Here is an 18,583-nt window from a genome sequence, read left to right on the forward strand (position 1 = left end):
CAAATTTTATACTCGAAGATGATATAAAATCATTTTTAAGATCTCGTTTAAGTTTTTGAGATGAAGTATTTTTTAATGATCGGTGGCTCGAGATTCTTGAAAAATTGCTAGAGAAGGCAGTTGGCAAGTTTGGAAGGCCAGGAAGGAGTTTCATTTTCAGAAGAAAAAAAAAAAAAAAAACACCTTCCTGATCCTATGAAGTGTGCTCTGAAGGCAATGAAGGCAGCAGCTGACTTAATTGATCTGACTATAAATTATATCTTTAATATCACTTCTCCTACCCCAATACAGTCCTCAGTACTGGAGTGGTCCATTACCAAGTGGTGTCAAGGATTTAAATTGATCTCGGGCATAGAATACTATAGGTTGGAAGCTTTAAAAATTAACTAAGTTTAAGTTTAAGAGTTCGTTTGATTTTTTTATTTTTTTTATATTTTTTTAGTTTTAATATTTATCACTTATTCAATTTGAAGACTAGACGTCATCATTTTTATTTATTTATTTATTATAGATTTTTTCACTAATTTTTTAAATGACTTGAGTTATTATGAGTCTTTTACTTGTTGTGTTTTGTTAAATTTTCTTTGATTCATTTTTTAAATTGATGTTTTTTTATTCTATTCTCCAATATTTGAAATATTTTTTTTGAATAATTTATAAAATTAAAATTATATTTCAATTTCACCCCCTTTTAATTATGTAATCTTTCAAATTTAATCCTTATTCTTTTGATTGCTATTTGTTTTGTTAAAATAATTTTTAAAATTGTTTTATTTACAATTTCATCCTCCTTAGAATTTTTTTTATCATATTTGATCTTCATTCTTTTTATTGTTATCTTTCTTTCTTTGGCAAGGTTTTTAAATTTACATCTTTTTTAACGATTTTATTTTTTAAAATTAAATTGATTGAGAATTAAGTTTCATGATTAAACCCGAGTTAAGGATTTTTTAGGTTGCGAGATTTAGATAATAGACCAGGTTTAAAAGGTTCCTCCAAGTTTGCTTATTTTTCCCCTCTTTTTTAATTTGATTTTTTTTATCTTTTTATTAAAACTTTTGCTTTGTATTTTTATTGTTTGATCCCAAGTCAGGACTAGAGTTACTAATTTTCAAAGTTAATACAGGTTAACTTTTGTTTTTTCTTGTTTTTTTTTAAATTGATTTATTTTAATTTCATCCTTGAACAATATTTGATTTATTAAAAATTAATTTTCATATTTATTTTTTATATATATTTCTTTCTTTTTTCTATTAAGATATGCTGATAATATTCTCATGCGATTAGTGTGTTTTTTTTTTTTTGCTTTTTTAATTTTTTTTCAGTATTGAATTGTTGAATAATTAAACTTTATAATTTTATTATTTTCAAATAGTTATCTTGAAATAACTAAATCAAAAATTTTATATCTTGATCCAAGAAGCTTCGATCAAGTTTTTTCTACTTTATTTTTAATCATATGTTTTTTATTCTTGAACATTTTATTTGCTAGAAATTAAAATTTTTTTTTTCTTTTCATTTTGCTTTCTGAATTGAGTTATCATATTCACATTTAATTTATTAAAAATTAATTATTAAACTATTTTTTCTCCTTTCTTTTCTTTATATCCATAGTCACAAAATTTAAAAATTCACTTGGTTTAACTATGGTTTTTTACTATTTTTTTTAATTTCAATTCTACCCTTCAATATTAGATTGTTGGACTCAAGTAGAGTTCTTTTACTCTTTTTTTTTTTGTTAGTTTATTTATTTTAGTTGTTTTTTAATATTATTTAAATTAATAATTGAACCAAAACCTCAGTCTTTAACTCTTTTTTCCTTTGCATTTTTTTTTTACATCAAGAAAGAATTTAGTTGACCCGCGCGCCACAAATCTAGTATAAATCCTAGATTAATAGGGTACAACGTTCATCAACTTAAATACAATGCATGAACCACCTACCGAACTTTTCCACCTTTCCTTCACCCAAAAGTAATCAATGGATTAACACCGAGATCAGGAATATCAGATGTCTCTGTCAATCGCATAGCCTAACCAACAGTGACTACCAAAAAGCTGTTTATCTGTGTTTCTGTGAACACCATAAAAACTTTCGTGCAGTCAAATATCCAAATGATCAACGTTAATCATGCTTGCCGCATTCTGAATAAGTTCCTTGCGAAAATCCACCTAAAAAAACATGAACATTATCACCATGGATTAGTAATAGTAATACCATCAGTTACATGATCTAATTAAAGTGATGATTGGCACTTCAATGGAGGGTCTTTCATGCATTGCTTGTAACGCAACTTTTAACTGATTTTGGCATACGAGTGAGGTGCAAATTTAGCCAAGCAAGCAATAACTAGATACACACAAACAAGCACACATGCATAATACATACACTCAATGGAAAGGTGAGCATAAAATGCGACAACTAGTCCAAAATACGATTCCCCTGAAAACTGCTTTAGTGTTTTATTATTCAGTTGTCTACGTAGAAAAGACATAAAAGTTCCCTGAAAATTCACAAAAAATCGTTTTATCACTGTTTTGATATAATATTATTAGTTTCCAATCTCTTTTGCATTTAAAAAGCTGCCCTTGACTGTTTGTAAGACTGAAAGGTCCCAAATTCAATTTTTATAAAAGAAAAGGCAATCAAACATAGTTCCTTGATAGCTTCTTCCAGGCCCCAGCAAGTTAATTCCTTTACTGTTTATTGTAATTTGTAACCAGAAACAGATGTGCGCACGGTATAACTAACCCGGGTACCCATTAGCGATGAAAAGACAATATTGGCCTCTGCTGCATCTTCAACTACTAATTGTTTGAGCACCCTTCGCTCTGGATCCATTGTTGTTTCCCACAGTTGTGCAGGCATCATCTCCCCCAAGCCTGTATTTTACCCACATGTTAGAATATACAAATCTTCAAATAGAAAGTTATTAATATACGAGATCTTCCAGAAAATGTTCTCTCATATGAGAAGAGTAATCGTTCTTTTTCCAATGTGAATTTGGTTAGAATTGAAATTTATGCATATACTCTCTTTGAGGTTCTGAAGATATTAGGAGAGAGGGTGGGATGTATATAGGCATGTGAGGATCGGTCGGGATGGGGGCAACATGCAAAAGCTTGGCACCCTATTCGGGATAAGTATGTCATATTGCATTACATATCACACCCAATAGATTCAGTAACATTATTTTTTTTCTTACACTATATAGAACATGGAAAGCTGACTTCCATGTCAGCAGTAAGAAAAGAATGCTCATGAACATTTGTGTTCTATAACAGCTAGTCATTAACATTAAAAAAAATGAAATGTAATAATGCATAGCTAGTTGACAGAATGAATGGAATGCAGGGGCAAGGCTCGTGATATAGACAATAAATTTGTGATCTTACCTTTGAACCTTTGAATGTTATATGATGCATTTTGAGGGAATGACCTTTGAATCTTTTTGAGTTCTGCGTCATCAAAACAATAGTAGGCCTGCTTTCCCCTCTCAACCTAGTCATGTCAATTGGGAAAATGAAAGAAACAGATTAGCTCATTTATTATTATTTAAAATCAGCTCTCATGGGATTCGTCGTGTAGTCAAACAAACCTTATAGAGGGGTGGCACACCAACATAAATGCAGCCTTCATCAAATAAAGCTCTCTGTGCAAAGAACAATTCCATAATTGTGATTTCAATTACATATTTTTTTAAGGCATTTATATGCTGTTCATCCCTGTCATTTATTTTATTTTAAGAGCAAAAAAATGTGGAGACAAATTTCTCCAATATCTACCTGATATCTAAAGAAGAAAGTCAACAGAAGAGTTCGGATGTGAGCACCGTCCACATCAGCATCTGTTAAGATGATGATCTTATGATAACGTAGAGCATCCTTTTTAAAATCCTCCCCCTATAACCAAGAAGATTTCCCAGATGAACTAAGAAAGCAGTTCAGAGAAGAAAACACCAAAAAGGAAAAAAAAAAAAAAAGATAATAAAAATTTACCTTCACTCCAAGTCCAAGACCAAGTATAAGATTCTGGATCTCTTCATTCTTGTACATTGCTGCCTCGTCTCTTCTTTCTATATTTAGAATTTTACCCCTCAAAGGGAGAATAGCCTGCAGTAATGTGTTTCAGTGATCCATATTCTAAGCCATCCCAAGTTAAAAACAGCAACACCATTATCCCAAATGAGTTTGAAAATTGGGATAATAAAACTGTTCTCGAGCATTGAGATTTGAGACATTATAGTTGACACAAGCTCATTCCCATGAAAATGGAATGAAGTATCCCATGTGTTTCAGCAATTGCCTGCAGATTAAATGGTGCACATTTAAAACAATTACCTGAAAGCGTCGATCACGGCCCTGTTTGGCACTCCCTCCAGCTGAATCTCCTTCAACTATAAAAATTTCTGCAAGCATCAAAGAACAAAATTAAATAACATGTGAAAAGACCAATGAGATCAGCAGATTTGTATTCTGAAAGTTCCTCCAACTCAACACAGAATATGGTTTTATCATTTGCCAACCTAGCAAATTAGTAATGCTTAGAAGATTAACCGAAAAAAATGTCCACATCTTGTTGAAGTGGGTGCTAAAGGATCATTTAGAAACTAATTGATGGCAATGGTTGACTTTTAGCATTATCGGAGCCATGAAACTTGCTTCCAAAAATAAAAGACATAACTGGACAATCTTGATCACAAACAAGCAACCAAAGATACTAGCATAAACAAACTGTAGGGGTGTGGAGTGATTACCATACCAATGATGAATCATAATGCAAATAACTCACTCTGCTGCATGTTTAAGTGCAAGCTCTCAAGGATCTTTCTTAAACTAGTGTGTCAGGCAATTAATCAGTAATCCAACCATGTTGGTAACTGATAAATGCTGTCCACATGATTGAACCAAGGCAAGACCACTCAAATGGAGTGAAAAACACAAGATGTATGATCGTTGTAATTAGAATTTCTTAAATCTCAGGAAGGTCAAACAAGTTTCATATTAAAAGAGCAAAAAGAAAAAGAAAAATATATATATATATATATATATATATAGAACAGCTACCAGATTCTTCAGGATCTGTAGAAGAGCAATCAGCCAGTTTTCCTGGAAGAGATGATGATTTCAATACACTTTTTTGTCTCACCAATTCCCTAGCCCTCTTTGCTGCCAAAGCTGCCTGTAATAAGAAAAATAAAAATTCAAGGTTTAAGACCAGCAGAAACATGACATCTGAGTTCTTAGAAATGAAATTTTTTTTACAGAATGATGAGTGATTCACAAGAGATAATGAAGAACAAAGAGTGCTAACAACAAAGTTACCTTAAGAGCATTTAGAGACTTTGACAGGATTGAATCCAGAGCATCAGGATGCAACTCCAAATATTCAGTAAGATACTCCTGAATGGATTGCTCTACCACTTTCCGCACCTCCGGATTTCCCAACCTTGTCTTTCAGACATGGAGAAAAGCCAACAATGGAATTTATAAGCAACTTAGGAGCCTGGCAACACCAACAATAAGTTGGACAAATCATCAGTGCCTCAAGAAAATTATGATGAATGGGCATACCTTAGTTTGACCTTCAAACTCCGGGCTTGGAACTTTGACAGAGATAATACATGTCAATCCCTCCCTTACATGTTCACCGCTTAAACTCATATCCTTATCCTAAAAAAAAAAGGACATCCTTTATCATAGTGAATACAACTACAATCAGCAGTGCACCCCATCAATAATGGCATAGGTGTTCAATCAATTGAACTACATCAGGTCTTCTTATTCAAATCTGAAATGCTCATGGCCCAAGACCATGTTTTGAAAGCATCTTATGCCAAATGAACTAGGTCTGTGTTCCATCTTCTGATTGTAATAAGATAAGTTTGCATTTGGAACTTTTATCTTTTACATAAAGGGCAAGGCAGATTATAAAATTTTTAGGAGGCAGAGGTAAATGAACAAAGAGAAATGGAAGAGGTGAGAGGGAAAACCTAAAAGATAGTGACTGAAGGTAGCAAAAAATCAAGAACATGGATGATGAGATTCAAGAGCGCCCAACAACATGCCAAAAGGGAAGTACCTTAATGACCTTTGACTTTTTCCCCAGGTTATTGAGAGTTCTTGTTAATGAAGCCTTTGCACCATCTATATGCGTGCCACCATCAACAGTGCGTATGCTATTAGCATATCCCAGGATTGTATCTGAGTAAGCATCAGAACACCTAGGAAAAGCGTGAGAAAAGTCAAATCACACAGGTTATCGGAGGAATGGCAATCAATAATATGTAAAAAGTAGTGTTCCATACAACAATTTAGAGACAAGAGACAATAACATCCATGATGCATGTGGACAGGAAAACAATATTGAGAAACAGCATATACACTGGTAGGTAGTAGTTTACCATTGGAGAGCCATATCAATTGCAATTCCATCTACTTCTTTTCTGAAACCCAGAACATCATGGAGCGGTTTCTGGATCAAATAACCAATAGTCAACATCCTATAAAACATATAGACATATCCGAATGAGGTAGCCATATCCATGTTAGAAATGTTTTTATGCCATGTTCTAATAACCTGGTGTTATTAGGATGCCTCATATTTCAAGGAGTTGCTAGGTAAAAGACATAACCCAAAGGCAGATTATTGTCACTCGCATGGATTAACAACACATCTCCACAGGGTCTACCCTAACAAACCAATAAAATGCATGAAAAGCAAGTCCCATCTTGGACTCCAAACCACTCATGTTTACCAAAACGCCCACACTATGTCTCAACCTACCAGGCACCTAAGTATGTGTACGTGTCAAGAAATGTAAGGATAGAATGTGGTTTGTCTTCAATTGACATGGCCTCGACATCACCAATCTAAATCTATGATTTGTGAGCAATTCACCAACCATAACCATCCACTTAGAATGGACAGGGCAGATGGAGTATGCCTCTTAATTGGCCAAAAGAAAGTCATAGAGTTTGTTTTTTTGCTCTTCTTTCCCCTTGATAATTTTCTTTAGTCCTGGATTATAAATTATTAGAACCTAAGTATCATCTTTCTCCCACCACGATTTATAGAAGGCTCTGAGTTTGCCAACTTGCTAAAAGAGAAATTATAACAAAACAAGAAAATAGGAATCACAATAACAGCCAAGATTGTTGGTCAAGAATCAATGGTACCTTATCAGTATTTAGCCAATTCACATATTCAACCAATCCACCTGCATAGAAATGTTCATCGAACTGATTCTTCTCCGGATCATTATCCTCTTTTTGCAAAGAAATAGTCAGCTGCAAAGGCAAATCAAGAAGTGTCAGCATTACAAATTGAGGAAGAAGCATTGCATCAAATTTCTAAACCATCCAACCACATGAAGAGAACAGGTTAGCCAGGATCAATTATTCCCAAATAGAAAACCCATTTATGATGAAAATAAAAAGTTGAGATCAAAGCAACAATTCAATTAATCCCCAAGTAGAAAACCAATTCATGATGAAAAATAAGAGATCAAAAGGATCAAGGTTGACATAATTACAAGTAACAGTTCTACCTTTGGGTTTAAAAATGCAAGCTCCCTAACCCGTCCGGCTATCGTGTGGTAGTCAAACTGAATCTCAGTGGTGAATACTGCAAAAATATTAAGGAATCAACCATAAGAAAATAGACTTCCAGATTATTATTTTTTAAAAGGAAGAATATTGTATTAAGAAGAGTAGAAAATATGCTATTCACTATGAAGGGGGGAAAATGCAAAGAAAACTGAAGTGAGAAGCGCAGACCAATCCTGTTGAACACCAGAAACTCCTCTAAAAGCCCTTGAAGCATTGCATAATGAAGAGATAGTATTCTATCCCATATTGTAAACTAACATTAAAAGCTGGGGAATGAAGCATAGAATACCAACCATCAAAATTATAAGTTTTTCTAAAAGTTTAGGATAACCTTCTTTGTCAGGCCAAAATTTGATGTGAGTGCCTCTACGTTCCTTTGATTCTACTGGAAGTTCATGGCATGTTAGAGTTGTTACAGGGTTTCCACGAGAATATTTCTGTTGGTATTGCTTTCCATCACGCCAAACTGTAACTTCTAATTCCTGTGATTTGAGACATGACAGATTTTACAAAATTCAACACTTTCTCTGTTGAGGTTATTGATAACCAAGAAGGAAACCTTAGAAGAAAGGCATAGCATGACATGGTTAGTGAAGAAGCTCAGAAAAAAATAAAAAAATAATTTCCATGCATTTCCATTGTTGCAAATAAGGACATTTCATTTGCTACAAAGGGAATCCCTCAGACATTGCCTCAGAAGACTTGTTTCACAGATTGCTTTAAGCCCATGATAATGATAGTAAAATTTTACGAAATCTGTTTCCTTCTTAAACTAATCCACCTTAAGGAGATAAAAAATTAAAATGTAGCTCAGAGAGAATCCAAAATCTAAGAAAAATCATTTTTTGATGAAAAATGACTAAAAAAGTTTAATTCATAACAGAGTACACACCTCAGACAAAGCATTGACAACAGACAAACCCACACCATGGAGTCCACCAGAGACACGATATCCACTGTTAGAACCACCAAATTTTCCACCAGCATGCAAGACCTGCAACATATAAATGAAGAGTACTTTTGAACCATAATCTATTACATGAAAATAAGAGGAAGAAGAAAGAGGAAAAATTGCAGTAACAACTTATATAAACTACATTAACATTTACTTTAATGTTTAAACTATAATTTTTTTAAGTACAGATTTCATCGAAAACTCAGCAAAATGCAAATACCATGCTCCTATCAAGCAAAAAATGCATTCAGCACCTTAAAACCCTTATATATGTATGATGGATAAAAATATTCATAGTTTAAGATGGGCAGATGCCCATGCATTTTACCGTTAACACAGTCTCCAAGGCAGATTTCTTTGTCTCTGGATGCAAGTCAGTAGGAATCTGCAATGCAAGTAAAACAGAGAAGCATGTTATCGTAGCAATAAAATGCACAATGAAAGCTGGCATAAATGACCATAGCCTCTAAAACAATCATCAAAAGAAAATTATTGTTATTGACAAATAAGTAAACTTCTAGAAAAAGATGGTAAGCACTAAAACTCAATTTGAAAAGTGAATGCAGGTGCATTGAAAAAAAAGAAGAATGGTTTGGAATGACCTCTTGTCTTATGATTATGTGTCATTTAGGTCCACATAAAATGAAAAGACAATAAATAAGTAACGTAATGGTTTATCACACTTCAGTCACAAAGGTTTCAGCTCAAAAGGCACATATTGAATTATACTCTAACAAGTGCATCAAATTCTTCAGTGTCACATTCAATAGCATGAACTAATAATATTCTCCAAACTAATATTCTCTCTGACCCACACAAGCCCTGGAATAGATTGCAGATCGCTACCTAAAAAACAACAGGAAAGTAAAATGCATATCCATACAAGGCAAAGTTTATTGGAAGTTTATAACTAGATGAAAAATATAAATGCCATATCCTCTTTCCAGAATACATACTTCCATTATGCAAGTTAATGGCAATAGCTAAATTAACAAAAAAGTCTCATACCCCACGCCCATTGTCAGTAATGCTAACAGAATTATCCGAATGTAGAACAACATTTATTGTTGAAGCGTATCCTGCTTGGGCCTCGTCAACAGCATTATCTAATATCTCATAAACCTATTAAGAAGAACCGACAAACAAAAAAAAAAAAAAATTGTTTCCAGTTTACCTATGATAAACTGAGCAAAGTAGAAAATAGCATCCACAATGACAAAAGAAAGGTCACAATAGAAATCACCAAATGGTGCAAACCACGTGGTCCTGTACTTCCAATGTACATCCCTGGCCTTTTCCTCACAGGCTCTAATCCTTTCAACACCTAGACATATCAAAACACAACTTTTCAAGCCCTCATTATAACAAAGCATCCATTGCTTACAAATTACTAAGCAATGACTTGTGTTAATGTATTTTTTTACCTGGATTTGATCAGACCCATAAGCTTTCGAACCCGCGCTTTCTTGCTGCGATTCAGTTGCCACGCTAGTAGACATGAAAGCTCTTGGTGAAACCCCATTTTGCACCAAAAATCTACTTGGAACCCTCCTCGCTGGAAAACTCACCCTATAGTTACATAAAAACAAATGAACAAATAAATCAAAACTTTAAAGTGTCAATTTTTAAAACTCTAGAAAAAACCAAAACCCCACTTCCACTCAAAAAAAAGCTTAAAAGTTCTTAGTTTATATTAAATTATAACAAGAACCCATTACTTTTTTCCTCTACTTTCCCATTTTTCCACCAACAAACGAACTCAAAAGCACCAGAAACGCAATATCTACTTCATTTTTCTCTCGTTTTATAGGGAAACAAACATAAACCAAACAATAAAAGGAGAGAAACAAATGAAAGAAAATACCTTGAGTTGAAGGAGACTGAGGGGCGGGAGAGAAAAGAGAAAGAGTGAGAGCAAGAAAAAGAAGAAGAAGCCATGGAAGCTCGAATTAAAGAGAGATAGTGTCTGCTGCTGTTATGAGGTTTTAGAAGAAGACGCGCCATTGTTTTTTGGTTTTATTTTTTTTAGAGAGCCGAAGGCAGGCAGGGAGTCTCTCTTTTGTAGATAAATAAAAAAACTGGTCGATTTTCATTTCCCTCCTCCTCCTTGTGTCTGAAATTCTTAGGGCTTCAATCTCTAGTAACTCGTATCTGTAATGTGGCCCATTGGGACCAAGGCAAAGAAACCAAGTTTGGGCTTTGAAATAAAAAAGTGTTGGGCTGGTTTGGTTCTTAACGAACAAGAACAGTTATGGATTAATTGTTCTTTTTCATATATATATATATGTATATCGGGTAGCTAAATTATTGAAAACATGATCGGATCAAATAAATTTTATTAAATTAATAATTTATCCAGTTCAATTATAACAAGGTCTGAATCAACTCTAAATCCTGATTTATTCAAAATAACTCATAAAATCGGATTAAATTTAATAATTATGATTTATAAGGTAAAGTTTAGTTATTATTTTGAAATAGAAAAAATATAGTAAAAATAGAAAAGACATGTTTTTCTATTTTAAAAGAAAACAAAGATTCATTTTAAAATTGGCTTTGGTGACATATTTATTTGAGAGCTTAAAAATGTTACATGGTTAAAAAGAAATAATAATAAAAATATTAAATACTTTTCCTTAGAAAATGAAACTACCAAATATTTTAATTAAGACCCATACAAACCTAGACCCGGTATACTTAAAATAAAACAACCGAAGTAAGTTAATTTTAAAATATTTATTATTATTATTATTAGTAGCTATGTAATTAAATATTAATTAAATCTCCTCAACTTCTGATGGTGGTTGCATTAATTGTGTCCATCAGGCAACCGTAACTCTCACGTGGACTTGGGACACAGCGAGTTGTATTCATAAATTTTCCAGAAAAAGGCTCTCCACTGTCACGCAAGAATCCATTGTAACTCCGATCTGTACAGTCGATGAGAGCTCGACACACAGCCCTAGTCGTGGTTTTAAGAGCTTCGCCACCAGATACCAAGACGATAGGAGGAGTTTCACCGTAAAAAAAAAATATGTTGAATTTTCTTGGAGCACTGGTTACGATAAAAGGACAGTCTGCAAGAAGCTGAATGATGCAAGGATCAATGGTGATTTTTTTTCATTTTTTGTTTTCACAGCAGAAATATTTTTAGACAAGTTCTTTTGGTATCAAGTATTTTTCAAGCCAAGATTTAAATAGAACATTCGTGTGTAAACTATTTCATCCTTTAAAAAAATATTCCCTTACAGCTTTCTAAAAAATTTGCACGCACCTCCCTTACATGATAATAATAAAATAAGTTATTAAAAGTTTATATAATTGTCAAGTTTAGGTTCGTAAAATTAATTGAGGTAGAAATAAATTGATCTGAACATCCATATTAATAAAAAAAAAAATAATGGATTAGAAAGGAGGTATTTTAAAACAAAATTTATTAAATTGGGGATGCTCAACATAAATAAAGAGACAATTTAATTATTTTTATAATCAAAGACTAATTAATTACCTTTAATGAATTATAATAATTAAGTTATAATTTAACGCTGAATTAAGCCTGTTTGTTTAAAGTTTTCAACCTCTTTTTGTTCAAAAAATCAAGATGAGTAGATTAAATAAACAGGGTGTTAGTTAGACATCTTTTAAATAACTAATTGTTTATTTAAGCTTTTCAATTGATTAAACAAACAGGATCTTAGTTAGATATATTTTAAACAACCCACCGTGGATCTATAGAAATTTTATGGTATTATAAAATAATTAATAATATCTTGTTAATTACTATTTGAAATGAACTTTAAAGAAATAAATAAATACAAGTGGGATAATAAAAATAGTGTACAATTAAGTTGGATAAAATGTAATTAATATTACAGTTAAGTAATGATAATTTTTAGTTAAAAAGACCACTCTTTAATTAGTGAAGTGACATGACAGGTGAAACTCCTTAGACATTTCGATTCATTTTAATCCATCTTCAAATGTATAAAATGAGATTTTAAATTATATATATATATATATATATATATATATATATATATATATATCATCATCCAATTATACTTCTGGTTGCAGCTGCAAGTTGCCATTATACCTCAAAAGAGAGAGAGAGAGAGTGAGAGAGAGACTTTGTGTATTAAATTAATGGCACACTGACCTTAAGACTCTTTGATGTTAATAATGTTAATACAAAAATATACAAGACAGGATGTCCCTTGGAAACCTGGAGTCAGCTTCAGAAATGGAGACAGGAACAAAAAAACGGCGAAAAAACATATTGACTGCAAATCCGAATAATCAAGCATGCCCTTGTCTGGTCATTGTCTCACTGTTGCATCAATAGCCTAAGAATTTCTTGCACTCCTGGAATAAATCAAGTATTAAAAACAAATAATTTCAGGAAAGTTCTTTACTGGAAAATGCTTTGCTTTGATGAGCTGCTAGTGAATTCTCCACGAGACAAAGATCAGGTGAAGTGTACCAAGCATAGAATTTGAAGATTTTAGGATGAAGAGATTTCAGTAATTCAATTTTGCACTAGTTAATCTCGGTTCTCATTGGATAATGAGGAAAAAAAGCAGTAATCATGTGGCGACACCTATCTTTATGCAGAGCAGACTAGCAACAAAACAGTGTCCCAACTGCCCCATTTCGTATGCAATCCAGATTAAAACTCCATTGCAAGAAAGAATATTACCTTGAGGAGAGTAACTGAGAAGCCCTGGGAGCACTGCCGCGTCGTGTCCTGTGATCATGCTCCTTGCTAACTCGCATAGCAGCAACTTCTTTTTCCATTGCAGCGACTTCCCTTCGCATCTTTTTCCCCTCAATTTCCATTGCTTTGTTCAATGTATCGACCTTCTTTGCCAACATCTAATTTATCCATGTCCAAAACAGCAAATTAAATTACTGACGGATGATAGAGAGGAAGTCCTTGGGAGATGTAAAGGGATGGCTATATTCTATATTTCCTCACCTCAATTGCATCATCCTTGTCCTTAAGGCTTTGGTCTTTTTCATGGCAGGCTCTCCTCAGAGTTATAACCTCTTTCTGCAACATATCATACAAAACTCCTGAAACGTAATCTTCATGCTCTGATTTTGATTTTTCAATTGATGTTTCATTCTCAATCTCTCCAGTCTCAGTTCTCTCAGTACTATGAGTCTGATCAGAGGCTTTCGGAGGTCCATTATCTTTACCAGCTGCACCTACAAGCAACTTATCATCTAGTGATCTACTACCTCCATCAAATGATCTTGATGACATCTTAGCATGTTTCAATAATGTGACAGCATTGTTGGGCCGTAGAGAACCAGCTTGTGAATTTGGGGCTTTCCTAGATAAATAACCATTGGAGGACAATCTGGAAAAATTCTCCACTCCACCAAGAGATTGACGTCTTGAAGGCCCGTTGCTTGTGTTTCTTCCTTCACGGGAAATACTATTTGGTGCTTTAAGCCTTTCCTCCAAAACCCTGAATCTTATTTGGTATTTTTCCTAAGCAAGCCATCAATCAGTGTACTGTTAGTAGTGGTTGATGGAGCACTAAAGGAGATAGTTTAACAGAATGGGTTGACTTACTTTTAATTGTGCTTCTGCCTTGGCAGCACGCTCTGCAACTGCCAATTTATCACGAAGTTGTTGCATTTCCCCCTGGAAGAATACAGAAGATTGCGTGATCAAATATAATACAGTCTTGCATTATCCCCCAATTCCCCAAATTTTTCTTGAAACAGGTAACCGAGCACTTATTAAACTTTCAACACACGACATCCCAATATATTTGCAAATTTGAGAACTAGGCAACGAGCTATGGCAGCAGTTAACTGTATGTCAAGAGAAGCCTCTTCCCGGTTGAACTGTTTTCAGGGTTCTGGTTTTGCTTTATCCCTAGTAATGGAAACTCATGAAAAACTTTTCTTAAGGTAGAGCCTTTGTTTGTCTACCAAAGAGGGGCAAAGATAGAACGTGATCACTTTTAATCCTGCCATGTGTCAAGAAAGAAATTTGGCATATCTGTATTGGTCACAAACCTCCCCCTCCCGTTAGTTGATAATTATAACCAAATAAAACAGATTTTTTTATCCAATTCGAATTCACTTATGCTAAATTATTTCAGAGATCCATAACAGAGAACCAAAAAGGGAGATTGAAATAGTAAGAAACCTGAAAAAATCTTCTTTCTTCAAGCCATTGCTTCACAGGCATAACTTTGTCATTACCGTCTTTCCACTCGTTTGCAACCACAGTGGCTACCCTGTTCGCAGAGACCTTTGCACGAGCTACTTCCCGTTCCAAAGTTTTTCTCTCCCCCTGTGTCGGCTTAAAAGTCAGAAGCACTTCGGAGAATTTGTGATAAACTCATAGCAACCATCAATATTGTGGAAGAAATGAAGTCCCGAAATTAAAAAGTAGTGGTCATTACATTCATCTCTTGTACTTTTCGCTGGTAATCTCGCACGGCATTAGCAGCAGCACCTCCAGCCAAGACAGCCTCCTCAAGCTCACGAACAGTTTGCATCAGCTTTTCAACTTCAGCGACCTTTTGCCTATGCATTTTGTCTAGGATTTTGTTCTCCTCCTGCAAGCATGCAAGAAATGTTAAACTGAATAGTCTGCGATACCATTGGCAGCTCATGGAAACTACCCTCATTTTCATGAACAGCCTGCACAAGGACAACTTTAAAAGATGAACCTGGCATATCTCAATCTGCTTCATGAGCTCTTGATTTTTGTTTTGCAGGTCATCAACCAGGGATGCTTTCACCAGAGCAATCTGAACAGTTCTCTCAGCCTCAAGTAGAGCAGCTTCCTTAGCTTTTGTGAGCCGATCAAGTGCTTTATTGTCATCTTGCAATTTTGCTACCTAAAATATCAAAGATCATGCATAAACAGAAACCCTCATCAGCATTCATTTTAGAACACGAGACAAGAAATTCATGACAACATTTCACAATACTACTCTCATATCCATATCTAATATTAACTATTTTCTCCACGAGTTCAAGATATACCTCAAGCCTGGCCAGCTTAAGTTCTGCCTCCAGTGGAGCAATGATGGCCTCAATAGGAGGCATTTCGTCATCTTTTTGAGCAGCATGGACTCTTCGTAGCGTGGCTTCTGCAGCAAATTGTGCAGCCAAAGCTGCTTTTTTCTCATCATTTATTTTCTTAATCTCAAGGTTCTGCAAATAATAATGCACTCCTTATTTTAAGAAGAAAATGACTTGATAAGCTTTTCAGGATGCAAACCCAATAACTTCAGAATACCTTGTTTTCCAAAAGAGCTTCAGTAGCTTTAAGCTTTTCATCCACTTTATCTAGCTCATCAGTAAGCTGACATAACAAAATCAAAGAAAGGAATAAGCATCTTCATTCCTTGCAATGTCTATGTAACTACATATCTTTCGTCACATCAAACTCTAACCCATTGACATTTCCAACATCTGGGATCTAAAACTCCACCTTTCAACAGAATATATTACATATAACCATTAAAGCAAACAAGTAAAAAAGCATTGACATGTCAACATATCAATTGACACAAAACTCGCATTCTCAATGTTTTCAAAACATGAACTTTTAAGCTAATTACAGGCAGTGAAGGAACTCGCCCATATTTATGCTCTCAAAATCAATGCAGTTGGCGATACAATGAGCAATGCAAACTTCAATTGCTGATCTAAAGAGCAAAAAACTCTGAGGGGCCTGGATATCAATATATATCACCTCTTCGACTGCCTTCTCTTTCGATCGCTCCGAATTCTTCAACGATTTGATTTCCGCAAGTGCATCTCCCAATTCCCTATCTTTATCTGTAAATACAACACACAATATCCCACCATTCCTTCATTCTCTATTTAAAGCCATCACTAACTACAGTCATTGACACAAAAAATGAACCTTTGTTTTTATTACAAATTCACACATTGAGTCCTTTTTTTAATTAAATACAGTTTAAAGTTCTAATTTAACAAAAATTCAACTCCAAATTCTGTATTATTCTTGTTTCAATTTCTCTAACATCACCAAATCCAATCTAAATTCCAACAATAACGAAGAACGTAAAAATACAAGTTACTTTATCGAGAATGCAGAGCGATTTTCCCGAGAAAACAAAAATTTTCCGGTAAAATGAATGGTTATTATCACCTCGAAGTAGTTTAACACGAAATGCAACTCCAAATTCTTTACTATTATTGTTTGAATTTCTATAATATCATCAACTCCAAAAAAGAAATCCTAAAAAAAATCACAAGTTAGGTTAATTTTCTCGAGAAAACAAAACTTTTCCGCGAAAAACAATTAATGATTATTATTACTATTGATACCTCGAAGTTCGTTTTCGAGGCGGTTAAGTTCGACGCGAACGGGATCGGAGCCGTGTAAGAGAGTGATGATTTCATCGACATCAGAGCCGGCTCGGGAGAGAGCTGAAATACTATTCGAGTTGTTGTTCGCATTTTGCTTGACCAGCCTCCGTGACTTGAACGAAGCCGACGTTGTAAGTGTCGGCTTCGGAACAGGATCGGCTTCTCCGTTGCTGATAATGTGGCGGTGGTGGTTACTTGCCATTAGAGAAAAAGAAATGATCCGGTGTGGCTCAGCTCATGTAAAGATGGCTTTTAGTGATTAGTGAAGTTGGAGAGAGAAAGCGAGAGTTGAGGATTAATATAGAGGGGATTAATGAGGGAGGGTGGGGGTTTAGGCGGGGGTTTAAATGAGAGAGAGAAGCTGGTTATTAATTAATTAAAAAGCTGTTAAGACCGTGAGTAAGAGAGAAAAGGATACTGTGTTTTGAGTTTCCATGCCTTTATATGCACCTCCACGCCCCTCTGCTTAACACGTCGCTACGAATTGGATAAAGATAGTTGAATTGATTTTTATAGTGGTGGTGTTCTTCAGTTTTGGTTCGTGTACATCAAGACTGAATTTATTTATTTTATTAAATTAGTTATCTGTATCTAAATTGCTAAATTTAAGATAATTTTTTAAATATTTTTTATTTGTATCTAAATTATTTTTTTCTCTTTTTTAAAAAAGGAAATTCATGGTCAGTTTAATTAAATTAGTTATCTTCTTTTAAGAAAACAATTGCTTGGTATAATTTTCTATTCACATCTAAGATAGAAAAGGAGATGAATATATACATATTCCTATTGCACGATGAAAGATTTTAATATTTATAATACAGACTTGCCAATAAAAAAAAATGTTTTATTGTTCATATGTCAAATATGAATAATGTTATGTCCAGTAAAAAAAAACTTTAAAAGAGTATTCAAAGTATTAATTTAGATGAGGTATGTTTATGTTTCATGATATTATTTTAGTTTTGAATATAAAAAAAATATTTTATAAGAAAATTAAATGTGCTATCATGGGTATACATAATTTATCCACGAAAATAAGCATATCTAGACATTTATCATGACACTATTGATTGTTGCAGATAATATGTTATTTTTTTATAATATGGTAATAATTAGAATTTATTTGTTTTTATATTTTAAAAATATTTTTAAAATAATTTAGAAATATTTTATTTTATTTTTTGTTTCAAATTAATTTTTTTGTATTTTTAGATTGTTTTGATATAATAATATTAAAAATAATTTCTTTAAAAAAATATTTTAAAAAATAACTAATACCAAATAAAATATTAATTGTTCTTGCAAGGTTAAAGAAGAGAATAATAAAATATGATGATTGTATTACCTAACATCTTCCTTTATTAATGACTCAAAATTTCCTAAATTTTCTACACCATTGATTAAAAGCAATGATGTGATATGCTCACAATGTATTCTCCACAGAAGAGTCACATGAAGTTGGTGTTGATTAAGTAGTAGAGAATCACCAAGTCAAGCGAGACAAATGAATTTCAACTGGGAAATTATTAAAAATAAAAACATAAAGTATCTGTATCGTATAATTAGAAGTTATGGATGATAATAATAATAATAATAATAATAATAATAATAATAATAATAATAATAAAGTCTAGGTTTCATTTCA

The 18,583-nt window shown here is 33.5% G+C and overlaps 2 protein-coding genes across 3 annotated transcripts; both read right to left on the reverse strand.

The window, feature by feature from the left end:
- Nucleotides 1-1,798: 1,798 nt before the first annotated feature.
- LOC7458923 (DNA gyrase subunit B, chloroplastic/mitochondrial) lies at nt 1,799-10,644 on the reverse strand. The gene is made up of 21 exons (XM_052448153.1): nt 10,430-10,644; nt 9,990-10,134; nt 9,809-9,889; nt 9,574-9,687; nt 8,894-8,950; nt 8,503-8,604; nt 7,942-8,092; nt 7,550-7,626; nt 7,179-7,289; nt 6,404-6,474; nt 6,082-6,223; nt 5,574-5,672; nt 5,325-5,453; nt 5,067-5,181; nt 4,341-4,408; nt 3,999-4,112; nt 3,786-3,902; nt 3,599-3,652; nt 3,396-3,501; nt 2,752-2,882; nt 1,799-2,171 (listed from the first exon to the last, which is right to left on the reverse strand). The coding sequence occupies exons 1-21, from the start codon at nt 10,567-10,569 to the stop codon at nt 2,103-2,105; spliced, it is 2,193 nt and encodes a 730-aa protein (XP_052304113.1). The 5' UTR covers nt 10,570-10,644; the 3' UTR covers nt 1,799-2,102.
- A 2,036-nt stretch (nt 10,645-12,680) lies between these two features.
- Nucleotides 12,681-17,256, reverse strand: LOC7464097 (microtubule-associated protein 70-1). 2 transcript variants are annotated; one of them, XM_002323209.4, is made up of 11 exons: nt 16,897-17,256; nt 16,295-16,380; nt 15,836-15,901; nt 15,580-15,750; nt 15,261-15,431; nt 14,991-15,146; nt 14,732-14,878; nt 14,147-14,218; nt 13,541-14,062; nt 13,262-13,437; nt 12,681-12,927 (listed from the first exon to the last, which is right to left on the reverse strand). In XM_002323209.4, the coding sequence occupies exons 1-11, from the start codon at nt 17,138-17,140 to the stop codon at nt 12,909-12,911; spliced, it is 1,830 nt and encodes a 609-aa protein (XP_002323245.3). In that variant the 5' UTR covers nt 17,141-17,256; the 3' UTR covers nt 12,681-12,908. The 2 variants fall into 2 exon arrangements, with proteins under 2 accessions (XP_002323245.3, XP_024443000.2); XM_024587232.2 differs by lacking the exon at nt 16,295-16,380 and having other exon boundaries at nt 16,897-17,168.
- Nucleotides 17,257-18,583: the final 1,327 nt, after the last annotated feature.

The sequence above is a fragment of the Populus trichocarpa genome, chromosome 16 (genome assembly GCF_000002775.5).
Source record: "Populus trichocarpa isolate Nisqually-1 chromosome 16, P.trichocarpa_v4.1, whole genome shotgun sequence".
In the NCBI taxonomy this organism is placed as follows: Eukaryota; Viridiplantae; Streptophyta; class Magnoliopsida; order Malpighiales; family Salicaceae; genus Populus; species Populus trichocarpa.

Coding starts and splice junctions, on each gene's coding strand:
- LOC7464097 (XM_002323209.4), bottom strand. CDS start 17,140: ATGGCAAGTAACCACCACCGCCACATTATCAGCAACGGAGAAGCCGAT. Junction 15,147..15,260: donor AGCAGATTGAGATATGCCAG/GTTCATCTTTTA, acceptor GCATGCTTGCAG/GAGGAGAACAAAATCCTAGA. Junction 14,879..14,990: donor GAAAAGTACAAGAGATGAAT/GTAATGACCACT, acceptor AAGCCGACACAG/GGGGAGAGAAAAACTTTGGA.
- LOC7458923 (XM_052448153.1), bottom strand. CDS start 10,569: ATGGCGCGTCTTCTTCTAAAACCTCATAACAGCAGCAGACACTATCTC. Junction 3,653..3,785: donor CTTTCTTCTTTAGATATCAG/GTAGATATTGGA, acceptor TTCTTTGCACAG/AGAGCTTTATTTGATGAAGG. Junction 2,172..2,751: donor CATCGCTAATGGGTACCCGG/GTTAGTTATACC, acceptor ATGTTTTTTTAG/GTGGATTTTCGCAAGGAACT.